Below are 24,539 nucleotides of genomic sequence, written 5' to 3' on the forward strand. Positions count from 1 at the left end.
TTTATTTATTTATTTATTTATTTATTTATTTATTTATTTATTTATTTATTTATTTATTTATTTATTTATTTATGTGGGGAAGTCTGCGGGCCCCCTTTAATCCTCAGGGCCGCCTGCATTGTAATTAAACCTTTCGCCAGTGGCCATGGTCTAGTGCAAGGAAATAAGACTCGATTTATTTCACCGGCCACAGATTCAATTTTAAGTTTTACACGTAGGTTTCTGCCGATGGAATAATCGCGGCAAAGCATGGAACTACGCTGCAGAAATTACTTGATTAGCTCACTCGTGACGCGATGAATGCTGCTATCTGCTCAACACCAGAAGAACTAACATCGTTCTCCTGGGAATCAGTGCGATCTTGTGGTGCAGGTTTGTAACTAACATAAAGAGTGGGGACTTTGAACTTGGAAGCATGCGGCAGGTAACAAAGTGCAAAGAGGAGCGTGAGACAGACTCAGCAACGGGCATCTGACCGGAACGGCAAGCCTTCCTCACTCTGCTTCTCTTGTTAGTAGAGTGGCGACTCCTCCACGAGTATCGTGTGTCTAACGCGGTGGCTATTAAAATGACTGTATAGTGACGGACATAAACTAACAAACATTATTATTCCGATTGATCTTGTACAAGGATATTCTGCAGCTGTTTTATCACCATGCCAACGGATAGATTTCACAAGTAAGTAGAGATCACATTATATTGTTATTGTTTCGAAGAGGTGTGAGATGAAGCTGTCAAAATAAGGTTTTGCTCTCTAATTAAAAAATCTCTTGACCCTATAAATTTACTCATAATATTGAAAAACGTACTTTGTTTACCAAAATCATTTCATCGTCTGATTTTCCATCGTTTTTGTAAATTAAAATTGTACTGTACTAAAAGACATGCCTACAATAAAGAAGAGATCTATTTTAATACATGAATATCGAGAAGAATGCCTTGTTTAGGGAGGAAGTTGAATCTACAGCATTCTTACTGCCACACTCATTTCAGAATAATTGAGATAGGTGACGTCCTAAACCTAAACTACATTACTTATATTATTTTTCAAAATAAGAATGGTCACTTTTGAAGTACTAAGTATGTTCAGAATGTGCTCGCTTCTGGGCGGGTATCTACAGTCTAAGCCCTCTCACGTTTCGGAAGAAGTGAACTCCCCTTTCCCGCAATCCCAGATTAAGTACTTTACTGTGAACACACAAGTTCGTCTTGATATTGTTATAAATCCACTATTACCAACATGCCATTTATAAGCTGGTGTGTCCTATCTACGGTGTGGAACTAATGCTCCTAGGATAATCTTATTAATTTCTTAACCTGCGTTTTTGGACTTAATGGTGTTATTGATTTATATATGGGTCTTTAAACATCGTTGGCCATCAGATCCAAAAGAAAAAATGTGTTTAGAATTCGTCTGATCAACGCATAAAAACACACACAAAACGCTGAGAAACGCAGCACGCAATCAACATAATTCAAAAATTGGATCCTCAAACAAAAAATATTCCAAATTCTATTGTTAAGGGGACTCGCATCTCTGCCACGAAAGTAGGTATTCGAGATATTTAGGAAAGGGTAACAGAGTTGAATAAACACAGAATGTGATTTTTAAAAGTACGTTTTTCACGATAAATCCACTATCAGTAAGCTAAGTGCGAATGACTAAGCGGCGTGACTGTTGATACCTTAATCGCAGGCACATGACCTCTAGTTTTATGTAGAATCTGAACAACAGAAATGTGGCATATTCCTTCAACAATACCACATACATTGGCCGAGATTCGAACTGCGTCTGTCTCTGTAAGAAGCCAGTGAAGTCTTCACTCAATTACCATGCCACCTTTTGTACGATAGGGCTCTATAATATTTAACATACTACATTTCATTCAATTGTGACCATTTACGTGACACTAAAACATGTTGAGCGATGTTATAAATAATACACAGAGTTGTCTAACTTAATATGAATCGTCTTAAGGACATATTCTTTGTTTTAACGATTGGCTTTACGACAGATAGTCTTACAGCGACGATGAGATAGGAAAGGTTTAGGAACGGGAAGGAAGCGCCCGTGGCCTTAATTAAGGTACAGCCCCATCATTTGCCTGGTGTGCAAAATGGCAAACCACGGAAAACCACCTTCAGGCCTGCCGACAGTGGGGTTCGAACCCACTATCTAATACTGGGTAGTGGCCGCACTTAAGCGGCTGCAGCTACCGACCTCGATGATAATAATAATAATAATAATAATAATAATAATAATAATAATAATAATAATAATAATAATAATGTATGTTGGGCATTCAGCCCGAAGGCTGGTTTGATCCTTTACACCTCCACCAACTACTGTCATAGATAGCCTAGGTGTCACTGAAGAGGCATACTAGGGAAAAGAGCAGTGAGGTAGTTTCCCGTTGCTTTCCTCACTGCGCCAACCGTTGCTCATGCTATTACATATTAGTCTGCCAAGCCCACTGAAATGCATGCACCAACCGACCCTGTGAGCGATATTTTCACACCATTCATAACAGGAATAACAGGGACTGGCTACATAAGGAACGGTATTTCTAGCATCACTTCGACCGGGCGGGTTGGCCATGCGCGTAGAGGCGCGCGGCTGTGAGCTTGCATCCGGGAGATAGTAGGTTCGAATCCCACTATCGGCAGCCCTGAAGATGGTTTTCCGTGGTTTCCCATTTTCACACCAGGCAAATGCTGGGGCTGTACCTTAATTAAGGCCACGGCCGCTTCCTTCCAACTCCTAGGCCTTTCCTATCCCATCGTCGCCGTAAGACATATCTGTGTCGGTGCGACGTAAAGCCCCTAGCAAAAAAAAAAAAAAAAAGCATCACTTCGAGAAGACGACGTGGTTTAACTTCGCACTGAACAAATTGAAGGATTTCGGCGACGCAAGGACGGGAAAGGTCTAGGATTGTGAAGGAAGTGGCCGTGGCCGTAAATAAGGTACAACCCCAGTATTTGCCTGGTGAGAAAATGGGAAACAGCGGAAAAGCATCTTCAGGGCTGTTGACTGTTGGATTCGAACCCACCATCTCCCGAATGCAAGCTCAGAGCTAGGCGACCCTAACCGCACGGGCTACTGTCTCTGTTTAGTTAAAATTATATTACACATAATGGACATTGAAAAAAATACGTGGACTTCGTGTAAGGGGACATAATTACAATGGAGATATGTTATTTTAGGGACCATTGGATTGTATAAAAAGCGGACATTTTATCCACGGATCTATCGACCTGGAACCACGGAACCTCCTTTTTTTTTTTTTTTTTTTTTTTTTTTTTTTTTTTTTTTTTTTTTTTGCGAAATCCAGATCACAAGGATGTTATTTTTCATTACAAAATTTCCACAAGGCATTGGCCGGTAGTCAATCCCAGACCGTTGTTAATTTTCTAATAAAGTACAGATGATTGTCAAGTGTCGTGTGATTACGGTTGTCCCATTTCCTCTTCCAGAAGTCGTTGTCGAAAATTCACGTTACTCTTTTCTATCTCGTGAACTATCAGAATTTCTACTGAGGAATGTTGAGTGAAATTGATGTGGAAATCAACAAGGAATATGTTCCTTAAATGATACATATTAATTTGCGATCATCCCATATCGTGGGTTTTTAAAATAAAACGTATTGTCACTTTTTGAGTTTCTGACATGTTCACACTGCCACATGAGATTTTCCCGCTGCATTCACTTGTGATATCCACTAAGTCGTACGAGTTCATATTGTTTATGTGACTGTCTTAAATTGCCTTTTCTTGCTACGTCTCAAAGGAGAAGTTCCGTTCAGGTAACACGATTTCAGTTACACTGTGCTACTCCAGATACTCTAACAAATTCATTGTAGAATTGTAAAGAGAAATATTATTGTTGTTAGAACAGATAATGCCAATTCAAGACCAATTTCAAACCTGTTTTTCTCAGAAGTAAGATTTTTGACTTAATGAATTTTCCTTGTAAATTCACAAATGTACAATGTTTTATTAAAAATCTTTCGATAGAAGTACAGAAAGAAATCACGCCGATAATTTAGTTCAAGAGGATGTATAACTTTTCTCCTTCTTCTTCTTCCTCCTCCCTCCTCTGAAGGGTTATGTCAGTGAAAGGGCACTAACGTCATGAATATTGGTTTCCACACTTTGAAGTCCACCAGCCGGGTTGAGTGACTTATACGGCTGAGGCGCTGGCTTTCTGACCCCAACTTGGCAGGTTCGATCTTGACTCACGTCAGTCCGGTGGTATTTGAAGGTGCTCAGATACGTCAGCCTCGTGTCCGTAGATTTACTGGCATGTAAAAGAACTCCTGCGGGACTAAATTCCGGCACCTAGATATCTCCGAAAACCGTAAAAGTAGTTAGTGGGACGTAAAGCAAATATTATTATTATTATTATTATTATTGTTATTATTATTATTATTATTATTATTAAGTCCACAATTTGTGAAATGTTTCCTTTCGATTAAAACAATCAACCCTGGAAATCATAATATTAAACTGAATTGTTTCACAATAAACGATATTGTTCAACCCCTGTATCCCCTACTACAGGGCCTCTCAAACGCCCAAAATCTCACGCGTGCAAATCGAGGCGCAAGAGCTCTGAGCACCGTGCATCGGTCCCGCTCGGCTCAACTCGGCTCGGATTTGGAGTGCTACGGAGCAAGTGAGGAAGAGGGAGACAGGAGGAGCGAGCGAGACAGGCGTGGGGAAAGAGAGAGACAGCGCTGCACTCTGGTCAACCAAGCGAAGTCATCTTTTGCACCGTGCACAGTGCATGCACCGGGCGCATGCACCCTGAGAGGCCCTGCCCTACTATCATAATAAATACCACCTCATGAACCTTAATGCTAGGATCGGAGCCGGAGACATGATAACGTCCTTCTTCGTCGACTTCTACAAAGGACTCATAATCAGCAAAAATATCCTCCATTCCATTACTCTCACAGCATTCAAGGGATCATTCATGAATTTGAGAGATCGCTTTCATTCATCCTTTATGTCAATGCACTCAATGTGCTGCAAATCACAAATATTTCACTTTGTTATATATAGGGCATTTCCTTTCTTCGTAACTGCTTTAGGCTATTAACTTGTGCATTTTTTGTAGCATTCTGGGTCCTTGGGGTAATCTGTACATTCAGATAAATTAATAAATAAATAAAAATAGAGGAAGATATAAAATAGTATGGATGAAGCCGGTTTGTAAGGAAATATATAATTATGACCCTGAAGTAATTACTTGAAATATTAAACCATTCTGGAACGGGCAGCAGAAGGAGGCATTTATATTCTCGATAAAGATTGAAAATTACGTTTCGTGTAGACTATTTACCGTAAAACAAATATGCAAATCAATGAATGAACTCATTAATTCAAGCAACTAACGAAACTGTATGTGTATGTATTACGGCGTTACGTACTGCGTGCGACAAGTAAATGGAAATGAAAAAACAAGCAAGCTTGTAGTATTAATTGGCTGTTGGCATCGTGTTCGCGGTAAATAGACTTCCTGTTGTATGCGGAATTCGAACCTCAGGGACGTGATTAATTTCAAAAAACACAGGTTCGAATGGCAGACGTCTTGGTGAAGAGCTAGTAATGATGAACCTCGGCTATCATGCTCTGCCTAGTTAATAAATTGTGTCTCCCAGTAAGTATAGTTATTGAAAAAAAATATGAATCCTGCTTGGGTCACATACTACGTAGAAATTGTCTTCAACAGAGGGTGATGAAGGGAAAAGTAGATGGTAGAAGAGTAACGTTATTGAACAAAGACAGAAAAGGGCCATACATGTCTCTAATGCCACCAGTGTCGAAGGGAACAACAGACCAATGTTGATCTGACAGGAAATAGGAAAACTAAACGTTTTTTGCTATTTGATTTACGTCGCACCGACACAAATAGGTCTTATAACGACGATGGGATAAGAAAGACCTAGGACTGGGAAGGAAGTGGCCGTGGCCTTAATTAAGGTACATCCCCAGCATTTGCCTGGTCTGAATATGGGAAACCACGGAAAACCATCTTCGGGGCTGTCGACAGTGGGATTCGAACCAACTATCTCCCGGACACAAGCTCACAGCTGCGCGACCCTAACCGCATGGCCAACTCGCCCGGTAAACTAAACTCTAAGAATCCGGCACAAGGAAGTAGAAGTAAAGACAGATTCATCACGGGTCTTGGAGTTGCCACTTATAATTCAGAAGCTGAAGCACTGCAGGGGAATAAGTATTCCAGTCGCTATTTTAATACCCTTTATTAAGAGGCGTATGTTCTATCCTGGGCCAATCGGGTTGAAAACTACCATGCCAACCCCTACATAAGAGTGACGAACATTATCATCATCATATCATCAGGGTCAAGTCAGTTCATTTACTAAACACTTCCACAACCCCTATTTGTAACTAGCTCTGAGACCTCTTTTACTGTAGTTCTACGCTCCTTGCCTTAAAATCATAAAACATAGAGTCTAATCATCGTCACTTACGTCTCCCTCTTTCTCTTACCCCCCACAGTCGAGTGCATTATTCTCCTGTCGTGCAAAGGAAAAAGGCAGTAACTACCTGAACTTGAACATTGAGATCAAAGTTTAACCAATTCCTCATTGCTTTCTACTTCATGGATGACGTTGAAATTAACAAATTAACTATAAAACAAGCAGAGAAATGTATTTCTGGCACAGCTTCTTATTAAAATGATTATCAATATAAAAATGAACGAGGTAGCAATGTGCATACATTGCTTTCTTACACTGTAACCAGTATTTACTGCCTTATGTCAATGTTGAGCGCGGAATGGAAGTACAACCCTAAAACGCATTAGGCTACTTCTCTGTAGATACTGCTTTCTTACAGTTCGGTAATTGTAGATGTCGAAAAAATTGCGAAGACAGTAACAGATTGTCCCTTGTATTTTGAACAAATATCGTATTACTGCTTTTTAAGGTTCTATTATAATATAGAACATCGAGACATCACAACTTTAGCCTCTGTGTTATTGTGAATGCCATCCTTGCAATTGTTCTTACCTATTTATATAACAATAATTCCCTCTACTGTTGTGTTTGGGTTTCTGAAGTCACGTTGAAGTTCATGAAACACGTGCAACGAATGAATAGCCTCGTCAGTAATCCTGAGAGTTGGGATATCAATAGCTACGAAATAGGAGTGAGCATGTCTGAGATGTATCCCTCCGTGTGCTGATGTGTCCAAGATTATCTAATCCTCCAATGGTCCTTAACTGTTAGAGAAAAAATAGCGGTGGGGCTATGTGTAACCAAACCCAGCATCCCTCTTGAGATAAACATTTTTAGCGTGACGCGACAAAATGTGTGACGAAAGGGTAACCATAGCAACCGAGCAGGCAGTGATATAAGGTATGGAAGGATGGTCAGACAATGTTACCTACCAACCGCGCAGGCTTTGTCTAACGGCTGGTTGCCATCTGAAATTAGCAGCCGTTGATGGATGGTCATGACCGGGAGACATATTTACGATCATTTGATTTTCGCAAAGGGAAAAGTTGTTTCTTTTTCTACGACAAGCAGAACTCCATTCAAGTGAACGAGCAATAGAAAACACATGATCACTGACCCTCCCCTTGATATATGTCAGAAGAAACAAGGAAGAAGGTATTATTCAGAACTCTGTCACGGTGACTAGGCAGAACTTCCGGATATCATTAACGATAATTTAACTGTCAACACAAACTTTTACTTTTCAGAAGGTAAAAATACCGCGTCGCAGAAGCAATTATCGAATGGCATCCTCAGACGTATTACTCGTCCTTCATGACTCAGTTTGCTGTCCCTCAGTCTCAAGTTACACTATATAGGAAAGTAAATAAGTTAAAGGAATGTGATTGGCTACAAAAACTGTAAACGGGGTGAAAAGTCAGACTGCAAGTTTAATCAAGAGGAAAAGTAATCTCAGCTTTAATTGTCGTGTTGAAATGAAATGTCGTATGTCTTTTAGTGCCGGGATATCCCAGGACGGGTTCGGCTCGCCAAGTGCAGGTCTTTCTATTTGACGCCTGTAGGCGGCCTGCGCGTCGTGATGAGGATGAAATTATGATGAAGACAACACATACACCCAGCCCCCGGGCCATTGGAATTAACCAATAAAGGTTAAAATCCCCGACCCGGCCGGGAATCGAACCCGGGACCCTCTGAACCGAAGGCCAGTACGCTGACCGTTCAGCCAGCGAGTCGGTCAAATTGTCGTGTTAATAGGGTGATAGTACCTCATGGGAATCACTGCACTTAGGTGTCAATATAAGGGAAGATTTACATTGTACTAATCACATAAACGATTTTGTAAATAAAGGTTACATATCTCTTCGCCTGTTTATGAGCGTATTTAGGGACTGTAAAAGGATAGATATATTGATTTTTTACAATCGATCAATCGTGACTTGTGAACACTATGCTTCACACAGACCAATCTTCACATACACTTTGAATTCAAAGTCGAATTAAGCTACTCGTGCAACCGGAATGGGTGGTTCAGTTGGTAGAGTGCTGTCTTTCTAGCCCAAATTGTCGAGTTCGATCTCAGCTCAGTCTGGTGGTATTTTAAGGTGCTCAGATACGTTGCCTCGTGTCGACAGGTTCGCCGGAACATAAAGAAACTACAGTACTTTAGGCACCTCGGCGTTCCTGAAAATCTTAAAAGCAGGTAGTGACATGTAGAACTGGTTAAGTTTATTAGCAAAACTGTATTGGGCAAATATATATTAAAGAGTAAAACCAGATATGAAAATGAAAATCCACAGCCTGTTTCCAGTCATTCGACCGGGTCTGGAATGGAATGAATGAAGCCCCACCTAGCGGCGAGGATAGGAATTGTGCCGGCTGCCGAAGCCTATCTCACTCTTCTGGGGCAATGATTAATGACTGACAGTTGATATGAAATTATATTGGAGAGTTGTTGGAATGAAAGATTACAGGGAAAACCGGAGTACTCGGAGCCATGGAAGCTCAGCAAAACCAGATACTGTATATCTACAAAAAAACATACATACGTAGTGTGAAGCCAGGTAAGAAACTTTGACTCTGATCTTACGTACGGAAGTCCTCTTAGTTTTCGTATCAGGAAAACTCGTACAACTCACAGGTGGACGAACGTGTACTCCTACAGAACAGCACACAAGAAGTCTTATCAAACTTAATCTTCACGTCAAATACCTCTGCGTAATGATACAGATAAGCTCAGAATTAGTGGTAACCTACTAGCTGGGATTTCATTTGCGTACTCAGTTAGTGAGGGCTTTTTAAGGAGAAAAGAAATCATTAATTTGATAATGGTAATTGATTCAGTGACTAAGAAATAGTTCTGGACATAATGTCACAACATTTTCTTACATAGCATGACGTAAATAACATTCCTCTCCATTTGATTGTAAGGGTTGAAAAAAGGAAAATCTGTTGCCAACAAACAGAAGGGTTACTTAAAACAAACTATCCATTCGTTTTGAAGGTAGAATGTTGCCCTGCAACGATGCCTCTCTTTCCACCTATCTGACTACGACAAGCGGGTCACTCTTTGCTAATACTTCCTCTCCTATTCTTTATGAATTACCGAACAACTGAACATTACTATTGTGCGATCTAAGTTACAGTATTAGTCTACTAGTTATACGTATACATTGTCCGACTCGTTGGCTGAATGGTCGGTTCAGAGGATCCCGGCCAGGTCGGGGATTTTAACCTTAATTGGTTAATTCCAATGGCTCGGGGGCTGGATGTGTGTGGCGTATTCAACATTATAAATCATCCTAGGTAGGGCCCTCATCTTCACAGACATGCAGGTCGCGTAATAGGCCGTCTACTAGAAAAAGACCTGCACCAGGTCTCTCCGGAGGCCATACGCCATTATTATTATTATTATTATTATTATTATTATTATTATTATTATTATTATTATTACGTATACATTATATGATGAGTTTTATTGACTGATATGAAATATTGCTTCATTACTGGTGTAATTCGAATAGATAGCGATGGTTGCTGAAAATGTTCAGTAAAACTGCAGTCGCACTGTTTGCAGGCAGTTACACGTGCCTGCTCTCTTTCTTTAAGGGGCCAGATGATTTCTTTGCATCATAGTCATGTCCATAAAATCCCGAAAGTGCATACCTTTATTTATGATCACATCGTTGTAATGAAGTTTTCCTTATAAGAGTTTCTAAATATTCTGTACAAAGTGATTCATACTTTTTTATGGTCTTTGTACTTTATACAAAACTTACACAAAATATATTAACAATGTTCTCTGTTTCTTATCAGATTTACTTGTGATGGAATGAAATTTTATTTGCACTTGACTTTGAAGATAATAGAAAGTTATACTAGCATGAATAAATTAATGTAATGGTATGAAATATCGAGTAGGCTGATGTCGAAACCAAATAGAACTGACGGAGCTTTCCATCAGAGGATGATTTACAAATACAGTGCTTCAGTTCGTGAACATTTGTAATGTTGAAATCATTTCTTAGCAGGCAAACTAGGGGTCCCCATACTACGAATAACGTAAAATACCGGGCGAGTTGGCCGTGCGGTTAGGGGTGCGCGGCTGTGAGCTTTCATCCGGGAGATAGTGGGTTCGAATTCCACTGTCGGCACCCCTGAAAATGGTTTTCCGTGGTTTCCCATTTTCACACCAGGAAAATGCTGGGGCTGTACCTTAATTAAGGCCACGGCCGCTTCCTTCCCATTCCTTGGCCTTTCCTGTCCCATCGTCGCCATAAGACCTATCTGTGTCGGTGTGACGTAAAACAAATAGCAAAAAAAAAACGTAAAATTAAGCAATTTCCTGAATTGTGCCAACAGTTGAAGGGCCCGGGAAGGTTTCAAATTGTGAGTCTTGGATAGTTCTATCAAACTAAAAAGCAAATTTTGTAAATCACTTCCGGCCTAAATGAAGATCCGGAAAAAACATCCTAAAATCTCTTGTTCCTTTCATCGTTTTCTTTGTTTCAAATCCTAGCCAAATTATTTCTGTAATATGCTCTTTGGTTTAATACCCTCAGCATTTTTTTTTTAATGTTTTGAAAAATGTCCGCACCGAATGTAGTTAGTTATAAGGGCTTAAATGAAACTCTACATTTACTCACATTAGCGCTCGTAGTGTTGCTTAAATGAAAGAATTCATTGACTCACATAATTCATTGACTCACATTAGCACTCGTAGTAGAAGAATAACGGATAACGATAATTAAGTAAAGGATTGTAATTTTTAGGAATAAATAAATCATATATTCTCATAATTTATTATATTTTATTTACCTAAAATTCGTACCTCATATCCCAAGCATGTTTTCAACATTGAGTTGCTTGCCTGAAGTGTTAGAACTGTGTATTTTTTTCAGTTTAACTCGCACCAAGGCTTATATCAAGTTTTCTTTATGAAGTGGGTTCTTTAAATGGGTTGTTAGCAAACAAGCTGAGATTGGAAGAGACAAAATCGTATCATCGCAGCCTTCGAGTGTACTATAATTATGTCCGAACAAACATCACTTGGACTTCACCCACACATATTTGTGAAATATCTCATTTTTACAGCTTTATAATTTTCATCGTCATCAGCCGGTGTTACTAAAGATACAATCCGCGATTAACAAAACAGGTTCTGCTAAGTCACTGTCTGCTGTCAAGTTTTACTGCTTATATGCCAAATTACACTCGTTAGGTGGAGATAAAGAGGTAGTTCAAGTGCAGTCGTAAACCTTGGATGTCATTCGAGGAGTGTGTGCAAAAAGGAGCACGAATGGACTTCTAGGGCGCGAAGCTAGCAGACACTGAAATCAGCGTAGGTTTATGTTGCGTTATCTGAATGGAAAGAAAAATGAGATGACGTAGAATTAATTTGATACCGGCAAAGCCTCGGTTTATTGTGCTGTCAATTAAAAGGATATAGATAGTATTATATTTCATTTGTGGAACCATGGGAATACAAGGAAAAATTGGTACTGGTAAACAATATTATAAAAGACATTAAGTTGTTATCCGAGGAGTCAGTCCAGAAACTGGTTTGAAATAGCCCCTTAGGACACACTATACTGTGCTGACTTTCTTATTTCGATGTAACTAGCTCACATCATAATTCATATCTTCGTCTACCACTACCGTTCTTACATCCTACACTCACCTCAGAAACTAACTAAACAAGTCCTGGACGTATTAAGATGTGTACTATCAAACTATGTATTATCCTGGTCAAATTTTACCAAATCGTTCTCCTTTCATCAATTCGACTCAGGCTGGGCGAGTTGGCCGTGCGATTAGGGGCGCGCAGCTGCGAGCTTCTATCCGGGAAACAGTGGGTTCGAACCCCACTGTTGGCAGCCTGAAGTTGGTTTTCCGTGGTTTTCCATTTTCACACCAGGCAAATGATGGAGCTCTACCTTAATTAAGGCCACGGCCACTTCCTTCCCACTCTTAGACCTTTTCTATCCCATCGTCGCCATAAGACCTACCTATGCCACTGCGACGTAAAAAAATTCTTTAAAAATGAATTCAATATCTCTTCGCTCGCGGTACGATCTACCCATCAGCATTGTTATGTTATACCATATTTCAAAATCTTACAGTATATCCTAATTCTTTCAGTGCTACTTAGTGTCCATGTTTCACTTCCAGACGTTGCTATGCTCCTCACAGTCTTCAAGAACATCTTTCTCAATGCATAACTATGTTTGAAGTGAGCAAATTGTTTTTCTTAAGAAAGGCTTGCAATAGTATGTATTTCTCATCCTCCTCTAACCATCGTTAGTGCAATAGCATGTATTATTCATCCTCCTCTAACCATCGTTAGTGCAATAGCATGTATTATTCATCCTCCTCTAACCATCGTTAGTGCAATAGCGTGTATTATTCATCCTCCTCTAACCATCGTTAGTGCAATAGCGTGTATTATTCATCCTCCTCTAACCATCGTTAGTGCAATAGCGTGTATTATTCATCCTCCTCTAACCGTCGTTAGTGCAATAGCGTGTATTATTCATACTCCTCTAACCATCGTTAGTGCAATAGCGTGTATTATTCATCCTCCTCTAACCATCGTTAGTGCAATAGCATGTATTATTCATCCTCCTCTAACCATCGTTAGTGCAATAGCGTGTATTATTCATCCTCCTCTAACCATCGTTAGTGCAATAGCATGTATTATTCATCCTCCTCTAACCGTCGTTAGTGCAATAGCGTGTATTATTCAACCTCCTCTAACCATCGTTAGTGCAATACCAAGCTGCCTCTGTGGATCAATGGTAGAGTTTCGGCCTCCGTATCCCAAGATAGCGGCTTCAAACCCCGCAGAGGTAGTCGGATTTTTGAAGGGCGGAAAAAAGTCCATTCGACACTCCATGTCGTACGATGTCGGCATGTAAAAGATTTTTGGTGACACAATTGCAGTTTACCCGACAAAATTCATTAAATCTCAGCCATAGACGCCCAAGAGAGTTTCTGTTTACTCGGTCTGCCATCTACCGGGCCAAGAGTAAAACGGAACGTCGAAACTGACGAGCAGACAGCCAGATGGCGTCAACTTGAAATGTCTGCACATGGTAGCTGAGGCCATACGATTATTATTATTATTATTATTATTATTATTATTAGTGCAATAGCATGTATTTTTCATCCTCCTCCAACCATCGTTAGTGATTCTACTACCCAAAATAACAATATTGATCTATTTTCTTTAAGACTTCATTTTCTAACCTAAGAACTTATTTTCTGCATCACGTGACTTTGTTCCATTACTTTTATGTTATATTGACGGTCAGTACAGTATTCATAATACAGATTAACGAACGAATTGTTTGCGTGGTTTGGGCCGTTTAGCTGTTAGCTTGCATTCGGGGGATGGTAAGTTCGATCCCTACGATCGGCAGCCCAGAATATGGTTGGCTGGAGTTTTCAATTTTCACACCTAGCAAATATACCTTAATCAAAATCACGGTCACTTCCTTATCAGTCCTACCTAATTCCTATCCCACTGTTGCCGAATGTCTGAGTTGGTGCTACGTTAAACTACTATCGATGGCAAGATATTACAGCATATTATAAAGACATAATTTCGAATATTATATTTCCCCTTTCACTAAATATAAGACATTTGGAACGTGCATACTAAGAAAGCAAGCCTGTAATTTTACGCAACCGTTGATAACGTGATCGTAGCTGTATACTTCGTAGTTACATGGAATGTCAACAACAGGAACATGAATTTTCATTTCCAAAATTCCCTACAGACTGAGATATATATATTTTTTTTTATTTTTTATTTTTGCTTTACGTCGCACCGACGCAGATAGGCCTTACTGCAACGATGGGATAGAAAAGGGCTGAGTGGGAAGGAAGCAATCGTGGCCTTAATTAAGGTACAGTCACAACATTTTCCTGGTGTGAAAGTGGGATACCATGGAAAACCATCTTCAGGGCTGTCGACAGTGGGGTTCGAATCCACTATCTCCCGGATGCAAGCTCACAGCTGCGCGACCCTAACCGCACGGACAACTCGCTCGGTGACTAGGATTTGAACCACAGGCGTCTTGGTAAGAATCCAGTGACAGTGCTACTTGGCCATCATGCCTCACCAAGCATTTCCTAAAACTTACCAATTACTGTCTTCATTTTTTCATTATTTTATAAACCTCAAAAAACTAAGCTTTTTGTTTTATGTAGCCTAAGGGTGGGTTTCCATTTGAGATTAACTTGGAGAGTAACTTTCGATATCCGTTCTCAGGTTGTTGTCCATTTGAGAGTTAATTTCGGTCCGAATAACTATCGAGAGTACCCGGCGAGTCCCTCGCCAAGATAGCTTTCACGAGTTCTCGTCAAACCCTGTCCACTTGTGCACCTGTAGAGAGTGGAGAGTGGTCGAAATGTCATCACACTACTACTGACAAGTCGCAGCAGCTGTGATTATTCTCTGTAAAAATTGGTAATTGCCATCTGTCCCGCTACCGCTTTTCTGTTTTTCATTTTTTTTCAATTGTTGAGATACGTTAAACAATAGAGAGCATCACATTATTGATTCATTTATATATTGTATATATGTATTATATTATATACTTGTTATTATAATAATAATAATAACCCGGCTACAATCATTACGATAAATTTATTTCCATGCGAATTGATGCGATTTAATAAAATATAAACTAACAATTTACTCTTAATTCACCTTTATTAAACAGACTTACCTTACCTGATTCCTTAAGTTGTGAATTTTCCGTTGAACTTCAGCTCCGGAACACGAAAACTTCACTCCTATTTCCTCTAAAGTTTTATGTTACTCAACTCTGTCACGGTAATAGCTAGTCTACATTTCACATTACACAAAATTTCTCGACTTACAAACATTTCAATTAACAGTTTTGTTTCCTCCAGTGACTAATTTTTAGTAATCTTGAAATTGAAAATAGAACAAAGCTCTCGATAGCCTGGCCACAATTCGAACATAGTTCGTATCTGGAGAGCTAATCTCCGAGAGGGCCGGGGAGCATGTGTCGACTAGCGAGCAAGTTGTGACAAGTTAGCTCTCGGAGAGTTGCAGGGGAATTTCCGATAGTTGCTCTCGGCACTGTGTCCATTGGCGAGTAACTGCTATCGAGAGGTTCTCGCCAGTATTTACTCTCAAGTGTACGGGCACCTTTAAATATCGCAATAACAAATAGATCATTGATCAGAAACTCAACCAATTTCTTCTCTTTTTCATTTTGTATGTTCTGAAATGCAGTACATGGATTAGTTTCCGTAATCCTGAGCCACGAGCTAGGTTACCTTCATGCACCACTCATTGATTACAGTGGAGTCTGAGTAGGAACGAGAACGTCGTTATCTGTTCATATCTTCTTTCGATTCATGATTCAAGGGAATATTCGTATCTTCCAGGTAACGCATCCAGAGGTTATCTGAAAACAAAGACAAGCAACGATTGATTGAGATAATTCATCACAAATATCGCAATTGAAAATCTGGTCAGGAAATTCTTCGTAGTGATCAGTCAATGGATTAGAAAGAATTAAAGCTGTAGCTCACTATAGCCTATCGCTGTCACCTCTGTGTTATTGAGTAACAATGGTTATTTGTGAAGGTGCTAGTGATTTTAAGAGAAAATACTGCGTCATAATCATCCTCACTTAACTATTATTCACCGAAATAAGTGGAAGAGTCCTTCTGAACGCTTTCTGAACACAAGATTACGGATTCAATTCAAGTTCTACCCGGTGGTATTTAAAAGTGCTTCAGTACGTCAGTCTCGTGCGGGTAGATTTACCAGCACGTAAAAGAGTAAAACCGATAGTATTAGTAGTAGTAGTAGTAGTAGTAGTAGTAGTAGTAGTAGTAGTAGTAGTAGTAGTAGTACCTGTATTATTTGATTAGTATACCTTGGCGCAGCAATATTATGCGAAAATGCCTAATTTATTTGTTAATATTAGCTATAGGCCTATCGAAAAACTGTACTTACCTAACGTAGATAATGCAATTCTCAATTTTTTATGTCTTATACTGCCGTTTCTGCGGTTTAGGGATAGGGTGCCTGCCTCTCACCCGGAAGCCCCTGTTTCGATTCGCGGCCGAGTTAGGGACTTTTTCCCTGGATCTGAGGGCTGTTTCGAGGTCCACTCAGCCGACGTTATTAAAATTAAGGACCTATGTAACGGTAAGATAGCGGCCCCGGTTTAGAAATCCAAGAATAAGGCAGAGAGGATTCGTCGTGCTGATCACACGTCACCTCACAATCTGCAGACTTTCGGGGTTAGCAGCGGTCGCTTGGTATGCATAGGCCGATCAGGATTGTAGTGCCATTGGGAGGTGGGGGGAGAGCGGAATGTCTTACAATGTACATTTTTATCCCGCGAACTGTGGACACGGAGATTTCACATTTCGATTTTAATTGCTAAGTTCATCGCTGAGATAAGGAAATATTGTTCACTCTTTAACTACAAGAATGAGGCGGGAAAAGGTTGGAGAAATGAAATATTTCCAACGCCTCGGGCGCCCTATATCGCCGACCCGCAAGAAAATACTCGTAAGAGCGATGGCCTACAATGTTCTACGGGTCGTATTCACCTACTTTGGTAAATGCTTTTATCTTGGTTATTAACTAAGAAAATGAAGATAACCCTTCAATTTGTTTTCACCAACAAAATTATCTCGATTAATGGGCATTATCTGGATTTAAAACTTTACCAGAGACAGTCTGACCTGTAAAATAGGAAAAACTAAAATCGCCTTTAAGAGATGGCGGCTCGTAGGCGACTGGGTGTAGAAACCTAGTTAATGGAAGAGAAAACCCTACTGAGGAGGGATAGACCAAAAGTACGCGATAAAACGTCCGATGTGGATAAGATAACACCCTACATGTTTAAAAGACTACGATAATACACTGACTGACAGAGCAAATGCAACACCAAGAAGGAGTGGTTCGAAAGGGATGAAAGTTGGGTAAAAAACAGAGACGGCACGGACGAATAATTGATGTTTGTTTCAAACCGATATGCAGGTTACACAATGCGCACGACATCGACTCAGTAGGATGTAGGACCACCGCGAGCGGCGATGCACGCAGAAACACGTCGAGGTACAGAGTCAATAAGAGTGCGGATGGTGTCCTGAGGGATGGTTCTCCATTCTCTGTCAACCATTTGCCACAGTTGGTCGTCCGTACGAGGCTGGGGCAGAGTTTGCAAACGGCGTCCAATGAGATCCCACACGTGTTCGATTGGTGAGAGATCCGGAGAGTACGCTGGCCACGGAAGCATCTGTACACCTCGTAGAGCCTGTTGGGAGATGCGAGCAGTGTGTGGGCGGGCATTATCCTGCTGAAACAGAGCATTGGGCAGCCCCTGAAGGTACGGGAGTGCCACCGGCCGCAGCACATGCTGCACGTAGCGGTGGGCATTTAACGTGCCTTGAATACGCACTAGAGGTGACGTGGAATCATACGCAATAGCGCCCCAAACCATGATGCCGCGTTATCTAGCCGGATTTGACCTTTCTCCACGCCGACGCCACACTTGTCTGCGGTGACTATCACTGACAGAACAGAAGCGTGACTCATCGGAGAACACGACGTTCCGCCATTCCCTCATCCAAGTCGCTCTAGCCCGGCACCATGCCAGGCGTGCACGTCTATGCTGTGGAGTCAATGGTAGTCTTCTGAGCGGACGCCGGGAGTGCAGGCCTCCTTCAACCAATCGACGGGAAATTGTTCTGGTCGATATTGGAACAGCCAGGGTGTCTTGCACATGCTGAAGAATGGCGGTTGACGTGGCGTGCGGGGCTGCCACCGCTTGGCGGCGGATGCACCGATCCTCGCGTGCTGACGTCACTCGGGCTGCGCCTGGACCCCTCGCACGTGCCACATGTCCCTGCGCCAACCATCTTCGCCACAGGCGCTGCACCGTGGACACATCCCTATGGGTATCGGCTGCGATTTGACGAAGCGACCAACCTGCCCTTCTCAGCCCGATCACCATACCCCTCGTAAAGTCGTCTGTCTGCTGGAAATGCCTCCGTTGACGGCGGCCTGGCATTCTTAGCTATACACGTGTCCTGTGGCACACGACAACACGTTCTACAATGACTGTCGGCTGAGAAATCACGGTACGAAGTGGGCCATTCGCCAACGCCGTGTCCCATTTATCGTTCGCTACGTGCGCAGCACAGCGGCGCATTTCACATCATGAGCATACCTCAGTGACGTCAGTCTACCCTGCAATTGGCATAAAGTTCTGACAACTCCTTCTTGGTGTTGCATTTGCTCTGTCAGTCAGTGTATTAATCTTGTAACACATTTCAGGTTATCCAGATATTCGTCTTTGTTAGTCTTGTCCATGATAGAACATTATCTGGAATGTATAACATTAGATGAATACTCAGCTACAGATTATTGTTTACAGTTATACAATTTATTTCCTTCGTGGCTGATCAGTTTTCATTTGTGTTGTTACACCACCTGATTTATTCTGATCTATGATACCAATGATTTCTACCATCAAATTCAGTAACAATTCCTTTTCGTGATAAGACATCATTAAGATAAATTGTTTGAAAACACCGAACCTGCTTATAAACTTGTTTATTTTGATAATGGCGGCAGTAGGCCCTACGTAGTCAGTGTGTTTTCCACGCATCGGTATTAAAAAATTAAGCATCAAACGCACAATGAAGCGAAAACGTAGTTTTAGAAATCTCTTGGTTAATACGAGCCTAAGCCTGTTAATCTATTCAACAATAACACTGCACTGCATGTATTCAACCCATGCCCCGTTTCTTTGCGGGTGGCGTATGAAGTGAAAGCATCTTCGCAGCGAGCTTTTATGAAGTGATGCCCTTCCTGATGTGAACCTCCTCAGAGGAGTTAAGGGAGGGTTTACATTCGAGATTAACTGAGAGAGTTATTCGATATTCGCTCTCAGGTTGTTGTCCATTTGAGACTTAATTTCGGCCCGAATTGCTATCGAGAATACCCGGCAATTCCCTCGCGAAGATAGCTTTCACGAGTTCTCGTCACACCCTGTCCATTTATGCACCTGTACAGAGTGGAGAGTAGTCGAAATGTCATCACACTAACACCGACAAGTCGCAGCAGCTGTGATTATTCTCTGTAAAAAGAAATCTACTTTGGTAATTGTCATCTGTCCCGCCACCGCTTTTTCTGTGGTTCTTTTTTTTTCAATTCTTGAGATACCTTAAACAATAAAAAGAATCACATTATTGATTAATTTAAATATATTTATTTGCATACAAATTGATGTGATTATAATAAAACATAAACTAACAATTTACTCTTAATTCAACTTTATTAAACAGTCTTATCTGGTTCGTTAAGTTGTGAAGCTTCCTTTGAACTTCAGCTCCGGAACACGGGAACTTCTCTCCTATTTCCTCTAAAGTTGTTCTTCACTCTGTCACGGTAATCGGTACATTTCATATTCCACAAAATGTCTGGACTTTCATACATTTCAATTAACAGTTTTGTTTCCTCCGGTGACCAATTTTTAGTCATCCTGAAATTGAAAATAGAACCGAGCTCTCGATAGCTTCGCCACAATTCGAACACAATTCGTATCTGGAGAGCTAATCTCCTAGAGGGCCGGGGAGCACGTGTTGACTAGCCAGCAAGTTGAGACAAGTTAGCTCTCGCCACTATGTCCATTGGCGAGTAACTGCTATCGAGAGGTTCTCGCCAGTATTTACTCTCAAGTGTACGGGCAACTTTTAATGGAACAAAATGAATGAAGGGAAAGTGTGAAACCGGTACCAGCACATTGCCTAATCCTGTCTAATAGCACCAAGGGGTTTGCTCAAGGCTTCACGTCACAATCCGACGGACGAATCACCATCAACTGCGTCATATTCCCTCACTCCGTATGAGCACTGTGGAGAGGTTTGGAAATGAATCCAGGTATTTGGTACACAATCTAGTGATTATAAATTGTATACCACTATCTCTCCTACCCTGCCAGCCAACATTCTGATGGTGGCATTAATTTCCTGCATGGTTGAGTACCTCAAACAGTAGAGCCCTGGCCTTCTGAGCTCAAGTAGGTGAGTTCAAACCCAGCTCGGTCCAGTGGTGTATGAAAGTCAGCCTCGTATCGGTAGATTTAAAAGCACATAAAAGAACTTCTGCGAGACAAAATTTCGGCACCTCGGCGTCGTCAAAAGCAGTAACAGTAGTTATTGGGACGTAAAACAAATAGCATTATTGAAATGTTTCCCACCAATGGGACTCGAACCGGCTAACCACGCTGTCAGACAACAGAGACTTCATGCCTTAACGATCATGGCTACCAGGCGGGTTAGAACAACATTACACTGGCTGACTATTGCTAATTAAGGTATGCTCTTCCAACGGCCATACCATGTTGAATACACCGGTTCTCGTCCGATCACCGCAGTTAAGCAACATTGGGCGTGGTCAGTACTTGGATGGGTGCACGCTTGGGAACACCACGTGCCGTTGGCTCAGTTCCATTTAGGGGGGAAAGATCTTCATAGGTCGACGCCCCGAACAAATAACATTATAATTGAAAAGGTGTGCTCTTCTGCTGCCACTCGTCTCCGCTGTATGACAGTACTGCTGAAATTTCACAAGAACTAATCCGTCAACGATGGGTAGAAACGCATGTATATTTCTATTATCGACCCTCATCCATTAAAATCAATGTAAGGAGTGTCCGGCTCCATGGTTAGCGTGTTGGCCTTTGGTCACAGGGGTCCCGGGTTCGATTCCCGGCAGGGTCGGGAATTTTAACCGTAATTGGTTAATTTCGCTGGCACGGGGGGTGGGTGTATGTGTCGTCTTCATCATCATTTCATCCTCATCACGACGGGCAGGTCGCCTACGAGCGTCAAATCAAAACACCTGCATCTGGTGAGCCGAACTTTTCCTCGGACACTCCCGGCACTAAAAGCCATACACCATTTCATTTCAATGTAAGGAGTGCGATATGAAGTTCATGTACATTTCGTAATTAGGAAATATCAAGTGGATTCAGTTCAAGATCAGGAAGTGCGTTAGGTAAACTCCTTCCTCATAGTCGGCATGCATGTCACACACTCTGAGAGGTTACTAAATCAACTTTATAGGTTGCACCACAATGTATTGTAAGTACGATGTGTTTATAGACTTTGTTGCTTACACATTTAAAAATATAGCAATACGTCACAAAACATCGCTCCACGAACGTGAGAACTATGCATCGAATGTCGTGTTACTTCAATGTATTATCATGCTACAGTAGTTCCATGGTGTGTTAGCAACAACACTGTCGGGAAGTATTTCTTAGACACGTTGGCTGAATGGTCAGCGTACTGACCTTCGGTTCAAAGGGTCCCGGGTTCGATTCCCGGCCGGGTCGAGGATTTTAATCGCTTCTGATTAATTCTTCTGGCTCGAGGACTGGGTGTTTGTGTCCGTCCCAACACTCTCCTCTTCATACTCCGACAACATGCCACACTACCAACAATCACAGAAACACGCAATAGTGTCTAGAATATGCCTTACACGTAGGTTTGGCGTCAGGAAGGGCATCCGGCCGTAAAACAGAGCCAAATACACATGTGCGACGCAATAGGAAATAGATAAGAAGAAGACTGTTGGGAAGTATTTGCGTAAAAGTAATCGAATTAATCATAACGAACACTTTTAAAGTAGACTTATGTTCCCCGACAACGGGTACATGGAGAGAAAAAATTTAAGACGCTTTTAGTATTTGGGTAGAACGCGTGTATCGCCGAGAATATTTAACTTACTCAATTTACAGTCCGGTTCTATGGCTAAATGGTTAGCGTGCTGGCCTTTGGCCACAGGACTCCCGGGTTCGATTTCCGGCAGGGTTGGGAATTTTAACCTTAATTGGTTAATTTCACTGTCACGGGGGCTGGGTGTATGTGTCGTCTTCATCATCATTTCATCATCAGCACGACGCGTACGTCGCCTACGGGCGTCACATCGAAAGACCTGCATCTGGCGAGCCGAACATGTCCTCGGACTCTCGTGGCACTAAAAAACCATACGTCATTTCTTTTTTTTTCTCTCTCTCTACCTGTCGCAAAAAAATCTGTAACGTAGTTTTCGTGAAATAACGCTTCAAAATATGGCAAAATTTGTGCTAAATATGTGACGTCACGCACATACTCTGTTATAAGATGGCGCTGTGTTGACTCGCGCCCTCGGTTGGAGGCTAGCTGTCGTTGTGAATCAACGTCGTCAGTTGTTTGGAATAACAAATTTGATCGTGGAAAAGAAAGATTTGATTAGATTTCGGCAAGAACGTACAAAAGAATGAGTTGAACGAGAAAAGTGAATGTTGAAGGAACAAAAGAAACGAAACAAAAAGAACGTAATAGACGTTACTATGAGATGAAATAGCGAAAACAATTTACAATCAATGTAAGGAGTGTCCGGCTCCATGGTTAGCGTGCTGGCCTTTGGTCACAGGGGTCCCGGGTTCGATTCCCGTTTGAAGCTACTCGTAATATTACTCTCGAACTCTTACATTTTGTCTCTTATTTCTCATATCATAGACCTGTACTACACCGAGTTATTATCCACATTCCTTTTGTACCACGTTCTATTGAATAAAATTTATTATCCAAATAACTTTTGCTTTTTATTTCTAAAAATTAAGTCTATGAACTCCTCAAAACCCTGCGGCCGTTACAATAGTGAGAACCTACCGCCAATTATTTTTAGTAATTTTTACTTGTAATCGTTACTTTTCACAAAAATGTACAGTGACTTGATGTAAATATGTCTTAGAGATGGGGGTCGTCCGAAAAGTTTTGTAACGAAATAGTGTCATGTAGCAAAATGTGTGAAATGCGATGTTACCTAGTAACAGTACCTTGAGGGCTGCATAGGGCATGTATCTGTATGCCATGGTCATCCATCAATACTTCACTTCACAGCCTGCACGGTTACTAGGTAACATCACGTTGCATGAAAAACATATTTCGTATTTCCCCAAAATGAAATCTAATTGCATTACTTCACTCGTAATTTACTTTCTGAAATATAATTCTAATTCGATTCTAGCAATCGACATACGTCGTATCACCGAGCGAGTTAGCCGTGCGGTTAGGGTTACACAGCTGTAAGATTGAATTTGGGAGATAGTGGGTTCGAACACCACTGTCGACAGCCCTGAATATGGTTTTCCGTGGTTTCCCATTTTCACACCAGGCAAATGCTGCGACTGTACCTTAATTGAGGCCACGACTGCTTCCTTTTCACTTAGCCTTGCCTGGGTTCCTCCTACTGGCCCTCCTCCCAGTTGTATCCCCGACCCAAAAGTCTCACGCTCCAGGACACTGCCCTTGAGGCGGTAGAGGTGGGATCCCTCGCCGAGTCCAGTAAAAAAAAAACTGGATGGTAAACAGATTAAGAAAGAGGGAAAGAAAGAATATAATAATCTATGACCTCAGCTATCGTGGTCCTAAAGTGGTGGCACGTCGGCGACCTTCCTACCAATTTCGACATTGCTATTGTGCTGCTATCTAGCAACGAAAGCAGAGTTCTACTAGAAGGGATGCCGCGACTGAATTTTTACCTTTTGTTTCGGATGACACTGAGTACGCCTCCAGAGATCTTTAATATGCCAACAACAACAACAACAACGGTTCGAATCCCACTATCGGCAGCCCTGAAAATGGTTTTCCGTGGTTTCCCATTTTCACACCAGGCAAATGCTGGGGCTGTACCTTAATTAAGGCCACGGCCGCTTCCTTCCAACTCCTAGGCCTTTCCTATCCCATCGTCGCCATAAGACCTATCTGTGTCGGCGCGACGTAAAGCCCCTAGCAAAAAAAACAACAACAACAACGCCATGGAGTGTGAAGATGTTTGACCGTCTAACTCAGCGGGGATTGAATCCGCGAACTTAGGAACATGAAGTGTGTGAAGTGAATGTGGAATAGTCCAGAACAGAAGACAAAATAAAGGTAACAGACAAAAATCTTCCAGGCCAGTTATCGAACGACTGGACATTTTTTGTTGTAACGTAA

At 41.5% G+C, this 24,539-nt stretch overlaps 1 protein-coding gene and 1 non-coding gene across 2 annotated transcripts in view; both read left to right on the top strand.

The window, feature by feature from the left end:
* Window positions 1-434: 434 nt before the first annotated feature.
* The window catches only part of Sans (SAM_USH1G_HARP domain-containing protein Sans), a 260,636-nt gene continuing 236,531 nt past the window's right edge, over window positions 435-24,539 (top strand). Inside the window, exon 1 of the mRNA XM_067149972.2 lies at window positions 435-678. Within this exon, the coding sequence (XP_067006073.1) occupies window positions 656-678 (23 nt within the window). The 5' untranslated portion in view covers window positions 435-655. The remainder of the gene's footprint in view (window positions 679-24,539) is intronic.
* LOC136876644 (5S ribosomal RNA) lies at window positions 20,879-20,997 on the top strand. Its single transcript, XR_011018504.1, has one exon. It is a non-coding gene; the product is annotated as a 5S ribosomal RNA (ribosomal RNA).

Source organism: Anabrus simplex, chromosome 6, assembly GCF_040414725.1.
Source record: "Anabrus simplex isolate iqAnaSimp1 chromosome 6, ASM4041472v1, whole genome shotgun sequence".
Lineage (NCBI taxonomy): Eukaryota > Metazoa > Arthropoda > Insecta > Orthoptera > Tettigoniidae > Anabrus > Anabrus simplex.